This window comes from Vitis vinifera, chromosome 10, assembly GCF_030704535.1.
Source record: "Vitis vinifera cultivar Pinot Noir 40024 chromosome 10, ASM3070453v1".
Taxonomy (NCBI): Eukaryota; Viridiplantae; Streptophyta; class Magnoliopsida; order Vitales; family Vitaceae; genus Vitis; species Vitis vinifera.
Genome location: NC_081814.1, coordinates 1574359 through 1583574, shown reverse-complemented (window position 1 = coordinate 1583574; position 9216 = coordinate 1574359). Strand labels below are relative to the sequence as shown.

Genomic DNA, 9216 nt, shown 5'->3' with positions numbered 1-9216 from the left:
TTACTTCGTGGTTATGGTGGCTTGCTTGTTGGTCATTGGCTGTCAAAGATGCTAGCTGGAATTGCACAGTTTAGGCTCTACTTTAGAAGGTTGGGATTATGAATTTGGTTCTATCCTTTGGAAATCATCTGAGCCAGGGCAATATATGCCCAGCTAAAAAAGTATCTAATGGATGCTACCAAGAGGGCAAAAATTGTGGGGGATTGATTTAATAAGAATATGAGCGAGCTTTCATGTCAGTATTAGCCTGGAGCCGGATCAAAAGCTAAGTATCATGCGGCCGCCATGGATCATCTGAACCCCGAAGCTTTCTGCCAGTCCACTCACTACCCACCTCCTGACCCGCGTGTCTCCTCACGTGCTCACACCCAGACTCCAGCAAGAGGTCTGAGGGGGAATTCAAGGATTTTGTTACTGCAAGGAAGGTTCAGAAGGCTGGTAGGGAGAAATTGAGGAGGGGTCGGTTGAATGAGCAGTTTATAGAGTTAGGAAATGCCTTAGACCCTGATAGGCCCAAAAATGATAAAGCAACCATTCTTTCTGATACAATTCAATTGCTTAAGGACTTGACAGCTCAAGTTGAGAAACTGAAAGCTGAGAATGCATCACTAAATGAAGAATCCCGTGAGTTAACTCAGGAGAAGAATGATCTCAGAGAAGAGAAGGCATCCCTCAAATCGGCTACTAAGAACCTTAATGTTCAGTATCAGCAGAGCCTCAGAGCTATGTTCCCATGGTCTGCCATTGATCCCTCAGTTGTTGTAAGTCCACCTTCTTACCCGTTTCCAATGCCAGTCCCAGTGCCTATCCCTACAGGTTCAATTCCCATGCATCCATCTATGCAGCCATACCCTTTCTTTGGAAGATCATTAAGATTTTCATACACGTGTCTGCCTGGAGGAGCAGGTTGTTGACATTTGATGTAGCAGATGCCAGTAGAGACTTGGCTACAGTGGATCATGTGGAGGACATTTACAAGTTCTGTAAATTGATTGAGAATGTGAGCCAATTACATGATTATAGGGATTCCTAAGTTGAAATAGACGATAAGATGAGAGCAATCTTGGTGGATTGATTGACTGAAGTTCAGCACAAATCTGAGCCTTGCCAGAGATGGATAAACTTACCTATCTAACCTGCTGCCCTACTGCCCTACTGCCCTGTTCCTAAACTCGCTGCCTCCATACTCACTGTCATCATGCTCGCTGCCTGTATCCAATACCCATCCCACTACCCCTTTTCCTCTTTCCATACCCATAATACCCATTAATCCCACTAATTTCCATCACTCACCCCACCATTCATTCCCCATTCATTTCTTTTCAATCCTCTGCATATGCATGACCCCTTAACATCCTTCCAAAGCTTTCTCTTGAAACCCATTTTTCATGACTACCAAACCCACTTCCCATTATTTCCCACCATCTGTTTCACTGATGACATGCACACCATCACCTTCAATGGTCCCCCCATATCCATCTACCCACGACCTTAATCCATAGTACCTGCACCTCCATCCTTTACTACCCCTCAAACTCGCTACTCATATCTCTAATCTATCTTGCCATCACTATACCCATCACCGTTCACTTCTCACACTACTCACCTCCTCTAGCCAAAACCATCTTCCATGCCCATCATGCCCGTCACCATACCTCTTATCTCTACATTTCATTCCACCATCAAAACCACTTCTTTAATACCCCATAAATACACTTCCTTCACCCCCATCTAAAAATTCTTCTTCACGGTATGAGGAGACTGAAGAGCTCATAAGGAGACAACATGCTTCATATTCAGACTTTCCTTCAGATTTGACAGCCAAGTGTCAATGTATGGCCACCGATGATGCTGTTGTTTGTTTCTAGTATATGCATGGATGGTGGCGGTATTTTCCTCATGTCAGATTTGTATACACATAGCTCAATGCTCGAAGCATTTGACAGTGCACACCAATGAATTTTTTTAGTACGTCTACAAGGAGATGACTCTTTCTAGGCATCAGCGTGATCGAAGTAAACACGCATGGCTGTTTGGAAAAGCGCCAGAAGCTGAAGGTATACAATGAGGTTCCGCGTTAACAATGAGGCTTTTGAACCTGGTTTTGATGGAATTGTGGGCTCACTTCGTTCAACTCCACTGGGTATGCTCCGAATGCGAAGTGCATAGGATGTTGAGGAATTTCAGGGGAAAATTGGTAACATATGTGAGTGGTCTACTTGCATTTGCTGACACGTTAGTCTTTACAATATCTCCGGGTTGTGAAGCTGCTTGTCGAGGTTTGGGTTACTACATTTAATGTTTGGGTTGATAAAATGAGAGCATTTACAGCCTTCTCGTGAAGCACATGAGTGTGCTGGTTCCATTTTTGAGATGAATCAAATGGTTGTTGATGTCCAGGCGTTACTTGTGCAATGTGTGGGTTTGAGATGAAGCATATTGAAGAACGAATAAAGAGAAAGAAGGTGTATAACCAAGACCAAGAGACAGGAGATAATGTCATAGGTAACATCAAGGTCTTTTGTCAGTGCTGCCCATTCAAAAAAGAGGAGCAATCAACTGAGATTGGTACAGTTGTCAAGGGCTTTTTTAACTTTTGCGGCAATTTTAAAAAATTATAATTAAAAAATGGTAGTTTTGAAAATATTGATAGATTTACAGCAGTTTTGGCCACGTGGAAGGTGTCTTTTGAAGAGACACCTTCCACAATTTTCAAAATCATGAAAAAATTGAATTTAAGCTAAAGGTGTCTCTTGAAGAGACACCTTCTACAATTTCAGAAAATTTGATTTACATTAAAGTTGTCTCTTGAAAAAACACTTTCCACGTGGCAAAAAATCCAATATGTATTAAAGGTGTCTCTTGCAGAGACACTTTCCACGTGACAAAAAATCCAATATTCATTAAAGGTGTCTCTTGAAGAGACACTTTCCTCAAAAATTTGAATGTCTTATAAATTTGATTTTAAAGCTAAAGATGTCTCTTGAAGAGACACCTTCTACAATTCCTAAAAATTTTAATTTATACCAAAGGTGTCTCTTTAAGAGACACCTTCTAGAATTCCAAAAAATTAGATTTATACTAAATGTGTCTCTTGGAAAGACACTTTACACAATTCCACAAAATCCAATATGTATTTTATTTGTAGAAATGATTTTAAAGTTAAAGATGTCTCTCTTTAATGTATGAAAATTGTGGAAAGTGTCTCTTCAAGAGACAATTTCAGTATAAACCCATTTTTTTTAAAATAATAGAAGGTGTATCTTCAAGAGACACCTTCAATATAATTCCATTTTTTGGGAATTGTGAAATGTGTCTCTTGATACCTTCCACAATTTTAAAAATATTGGGTTTATACTGAAAGTGCTTGTTCAAAAGACACTTTCCACAATTTCCATTCAAACGGTGGAAAATTTTGAATTTATGCTGAAGGTGTCTCTTGAAGAGACACCTTCCATAATTACAAAAAAATGGAATTATATTCGGACACCTTTCATAATTTTTAAAAAATTGGGTTTATACTGAAAGTGTCTCTTCAAGAGACACTTTCAACAAATTTTCAGTGAAAATTTTGAATTTTGAAAAGGGACATTCTACAATTCCCAAAAAATAAAATTATACTAAAGGTGTCTCTTCAAGAGACACTTTCCACAATTTTCATTATTTGTAAAAAAATTTGCTTTATACTGAAAGTGTCTCTTGAAGAGACACTTTCAACAATTTTTCAGTGAAAATGTCGAATTTTGAAAAGGGACATTCTACAATTCCCAAAAAATAAAATTATACTAAAGGTGTCTCTTCAAGAGACACTTTCCACAATTTCCATACATAGTAGAAATTTTCGAATTTATGCTGAAGGTGTCTCTTGAAGAGACACCTTCCACAAAAGAAAAAAAAAATTCTATCTCTTAATTAGTATTACCTACTGTACAACCAAATGTTTAAAGTTTATCACCTGTATACATTATAATCAGTATTTTGACATTCAATCCAAAACCAATGAAAACAAGTAAACCAAATATCAAAATCAGCACCTTTCCAAAATAGTAACAATACTATTTTGTGTAAAATAAGTCCAAAATAGATGGAATACTATAGAACTTACGTTAATAAAAAGTTAGTTAACCCAAAATATAACAAGTAAAAACATACATCTAGAGTATTTGTCCAAAATAATGATATGCAAAATACTAATAGTATCCAAAATATAAGTCATATGTAGTAACATCCTCAATGTGTACCGCACGAAGGAGCCTTCCTCTTCCGTAATGGACGTCTATGATGTGCATGCTCCACTAATGGCTCTATAGGGCTAACATGTAACCCTCCATGAGCTCCACGACCACGTCTCCTACCACGTCCTCGACCATGTCCTCGACCACGATTAGTCTTTTGTCCTTGTTGATCATCATTTGCTATATGAACTAACTCCTCATGAACCAATGTAGCCTCTATCGATGGTGGTGATGATGCAACAAGTGGTACTACAGGTGGAGTGGATGGCACCTCCATAGGTGTAATAGGAGTCTCCTGAACAGGTGGCAAGCTAATGTCAGTCGATGGTGCATCTCTAAGAACAAACGTATGCCTAGTCCCTCTCGTATGAGCCCCTCGGCCTCTAGTCCGTACACCTCCTGATCGAGTAATGGGTGATATCGGCTACTGATGAGGTGGTGGACTACTCCTCGTATGAGGCCCTCCTCCCCTAGTTCGTACACCTCCTGATCGAGTAATGGGTGATATCGGCTGCTGGTAAAGTGGTGGACTACTCCTCGTATGAGGCCCTCCCTCTCTAGTCCGTACACCTCCTGATCGAGTAATGGATGATGTAGGCTGCTGATGAGGTGGTGGACTAATGTCAGTCGATGGTCACACTCGGGCAACAGTTGGTGTATGCCTAATCTCCCTCGTACGAGGCCCTCGTCGTGTAGGTCGTACATCTCCTGATGGAGGCTAGAGTTGTGTAGTAGCATCAACACTAAATGGAGCATCTAAGCGATCCATCTCATGTATGGCCTCTAATACAGTAGTACATAGCCTGCGAATGCGGAAATCATCTGGAGGTGCAATATCATATATCTGGTGTATGCTGGTAGTCTGTAAGTCAAATAAGAGTTAAATTAAATTCTTATAAAAATAAAATAAACTTTAATAAAAAGATAAAACATGAAAATTACCAATAGCTCGTGGAAGGACCCAGTCCGAGTAAGAAACCGAATAGTAATGGAGCGATACCACACCATGTATGGATCATGATACCCTAATGAACCTATAGCCATCTCGCCTCTAGCAATATGCTCACGCCTAGAGCTCCAACGTCGAATGTAGTCTCCATGTCGAGTAGTCCAATCAACATCATGTCTACCTCTCAAATCACATTTGTGTAAGATTGACTCATTATCACATGGTTGAGGAATCCCTTGACGAAAACCAAACTGCCGCAATACTCGATCAGGTCTATGTCATTCAATTATGTGGAAACATATCAAAGGTGAGATAGTGCACCATATATCTTTCCCAGCAGTACAATAATCAGGAAGACCAACATTCATGTCATCAACATAAGGCTGCCATATAATCTGTACCCAAGAAACGTTAGATATAATCAGTGGTTTAGAATTTGTTTAGAGAAACAAGTATAAGAAATGAATCACACTTTTATCACCTAATCTGCTGTAAGTGGATCAAGATGGTGCCTATACTGAGCTAAGACGTGCATGCTAATCGAAGTAGTCTGAAACTCATCTCTCCACCTATAAAATTAAAATAACAAAGCATAGTTAAATAAATAAAAAATGTTAGAATTTAAGTTTATGCATATATCCTTATAATAGTAAAATTTGTCGTAATTTTATAATATATACCGAATGGCCAATGGAGGTGGAGGCAGCTGGTCATCATGTGGAGCTATACGTAAACGATGAGGTGCAATAAATGGGAACCTCTCCCATACCCATAACTGGAGCAAAATCAGTGGGCCAGATATATCATGTGTATTGATATGAGAGGCTCGACACAACTGTCGATAAAGCCAAGCTAAATAGGCACTACCCCAACTATACCTACCAGTAACCTCAAAATCCTCTAGAAGGGGTAAAAACATAAGATGCACCTTATCACTAGACTTTCCTGAAAATAGAAAACCTCCAATGAGCTGTAAGATATAAGCCCTAGTATAACGCTGAATAGACTCCTCATCAGCATCTGGTGCCAAAGTAGGGAAGCTCTGACTCAACCATGTAAGATGAAGGCGCTGGCCATCTATGTCTGTATCTCCAGGAGTGAGTCCTAATAGAGAATAACATACACGTCTCCAATCTAAACATGTGCTACCAGTAACTACATCTCCATCTACTGGTAGTCCAATCAACATGGCAATATCCTGTAGTGTAATCGTGCACTCTCCCTGAGGTAAGTGGAAGGTATGAGTCTCAGGTCGCCATCTCTCAACAAATGCAGTAATAAGATGTCAATCTAAGGAAATGAATCCTAAGCGTGCAACACCATAGAAGCCTGCCTGCTGCAACAAAGGAATAATACGTCCATCTAGTACACTAGTGCGATGGAAGATCGCCTCACGTCGTCTACAATGAAGCTCCTTCGAGTCAACACCTGTCCATGCTGCAGATGACCTGTGTGTGGCCTGTCCATGTAGAACTGTCGAATCCAAGGGTCCCGGCTCCATCGTGTGGTGATACCTACATATACCAAATAACCATTAATTCTTAATATCATTAGTATGATTATAAATTTACAGACATTACATAAAAATATCATATTATCAAAATGGATAATCTTTCATACTTTAATTGTCATGAGGAAGGGGGTTGGAGGATTGCCCTCCATCTTTTGTGGGACAGTTGCGACGATTATGACCCGTTATTTTACATAAACCACATCGAATCCTAACGCTTGGTTCCTTCAAATCCATTTCATTCCTTATCCTTGATGATCTAGGACGCCCCTTATCCCTCATTGAAGTTGGGTCAGGGTGGAGAATAGGAAAATCAGGATACGGCCAATAAGATTCATGAGGAATGGGATTAAATTCAGGAGCGTAACAACTGGCATAGGCATCCAACCTATAGTATTTTTTAACTAATTGCCAACTATCAATCCTCATATGAGCAGAAACAGCTAGCACATGTGAGCATGGAATGCCAAATGATTGCCACTTATTACAACTACATGTACCTTCATTAAGCTTAACCACTTGTTTGTTACGTCCTTTATCCATATGAAACCCATGGAGAGCAGTAATTACTTCAAATGTTTCATGAATTCGATGGAAAATGGTGATAGTGTGTCCACTAGCTTTGGCCTCGGCTCTTCTAAATTTTTCAATTGCATACGCAGTGTACACATCTCCAACTGCCATTCTAGCACGTATCTCTGCTCTACGAGTCTCAAAGTATGACACACATCGATAAAAAGTTAATTGAACAAGTGCAGTGATAGGTAACATTCGCGCTCCCTTAAGCACCCCATTAATGCACTCAGCAATATTTGTGGTCATCCACCCATACCGATATCTTAGATCATATGCTTGAGTCCACTTTTGAGTGTCTAACTTTGAAAACCAAGCCACACTTTTTTCATCCAATCGTTTTAACTCCTCCATGTATCTCTCATACTTCTGCGGTTGATGTTGACATCCAGCTCTATACGCCAACTCTTTTAAGACCTTATTCTTAAATTTGTCATTAAAATTGCTCACTACATGCCTAAGACAGTATCGATGTTGCGCATGAGGAGGGCTTCATCCAACTGATGGATTTCTAACAGCAGCATTTATTCCTGCATGGCGATCTGAAATTAAGCATATCCCTTCTCTTTGAGTGACGTGATGCCTCAATGCAATAAGAAACCAAGGCCAACTATCCTGTGATTCTTCCTCAACAATTGCAAACGCAAGGGGGAATACATGACCATTTCCATCAATTGAAGTAGCAATTAAAAGCTTCCCCATGTATTTTCCATATAGGAATGTACCATCAATTTGTATAATTGGTCTGCAATGTTTGAACCCTTCAACACTTGCCCCAAATGCCCAAAAAACACGCATAAACCGCACGTTCCCAGAAATCCCTCCTAAAGGTATTGTCTTCCAAACAACCTTTGTTCCAGGATTAGTTAGCTGAAGGATGTTCATCCACTTCGGCAATGCTTGATAAGATTCATCCCAATCACCAAAAACTCTAAGCATTGCTTTTCTCTTAGCTTCCCAAATTCTCCTATAATGGACATCATATCCAAATTTATCCTTCACTATCTGGTGTAATGTAGCAATAGAGGTAGTGTGATCCCTCTGAACTACATTTTGGATCTCTCTTGCAATCAATGTAGAGTCCAATTGAGAGTGGTCTTGTGATAATTTAGGGTAAACATAAGTATGAGGACCTGCGTACTTGGTTATCTCAAACATTCCATGGCTTTTACGACGACATGCACGAAGCCTCCAATTACATCCTTCCTGCCACTTCTTACATCTCACTGCCCACAATTGTGGTTCTGATTCACAAACCACCAAATGTTGATTCCGACATATTGCATAACGTTTTACAGCATATTGCAAGTCTTCTTTACTCTCAAATCTCAATCCTTTAAACAACTCATTGGATTCATTCCACAATCCAGTACGTGGTGTGAGAGGCTCAACAGTCATGCTATTTATTGCATCCCAATTCAATTGTTTGAACATTGGGGAAGGCATAACATGCTCACCATCATCTGAAGAAACCTTATTTGTTGGAGGTTCATCATCATAATGCATCTCATTAATCTCGTCCTCATCATAAAATTCCACATCATCATTTTCATTTGTAAATGGGATGTCAACATAATTGTTTGTCGCTCCCATGACTGACTGAGTTACTACTGCCAAATTCCCCCCCATTTCGTCATTGTGTGCTAAATTCTCATCCATTTCATCAATCTACACTGCCGAATTCCCCTTTGCAGGTATTTCCACATCATGACCCATAATTTCTTGATCAAATGATGGACTTAACTCAGATGAATGATCCCTTGGACGTGTCTGCAAATACATTTCAATAGTATTCGATGGTGGGATTTGTGCTACAACATGAAACATTAACCTTACATCATCATCATCTTTAATTGGTAATTGTATATAGTTAATGTTTCCATTTCCAATCGACATAAGAATTGGATACCGAAATATCATGGATAACATGGTATGAGTGCGATCGATCG

General features: G+C 39.7%; 3 protein-coding genes across 3 annotated transcripts; 1 reads left to right on the top strand and 2 right to left on the bottom strand.

The window, feature by feature from the left end:
• Positions 1-347: 347 nt before the first annotated feature.
• LOC100853249 (transcription factor bHLH121-like) lies at positions 348-2538 on the top strand (the record flags this gene model as incomplete). Its single annotated transcript, XM_019218251.2, has 1 exon — positions 348-2538. A coding segment is annotated over one exon (567 nt), but the record flags the coding sequence as incomplete, so codon positions are not given.
• A 1758-nt stretch (positions 2539-4296) lies between these two features.
• LOC109122076 (uncharacterized) lies at positions 4297-5448 on the bottom strand. Its single transcript, XM_059740264.1, has 2 exons — positions 5178-5448; positions 4297-5097 (listed from the first exon to the last, which is right to left on the bottom strand). The coding sequence occupies exons 1-2, from the start codon at positions 5277-5279 to the stop codon at positions 4954-4956; spliced, it is 246 nt and encodes an 81-aa protein (XP_059596247.1). The 5' UTR covers positions 5280-5448; the 3' UTR covers positions 4297-4953.
• Positions 5449-7759: 2311 nt separating this feature from the next.
• On the bottom strand, positions 7760-8896 carry LOC104878249 (uncharacterized). Its single transcript, XM_010648306.2, has one exon. It carries the CDS (start codon positions 8894-8896, stop codon positions 7760-7762), a length of 1137 nt encoding a protein of 378 aa, XP_010646608.2.
• Between the last annotated feature and the right edge of the window lie 320 nt (positions 8897-9216).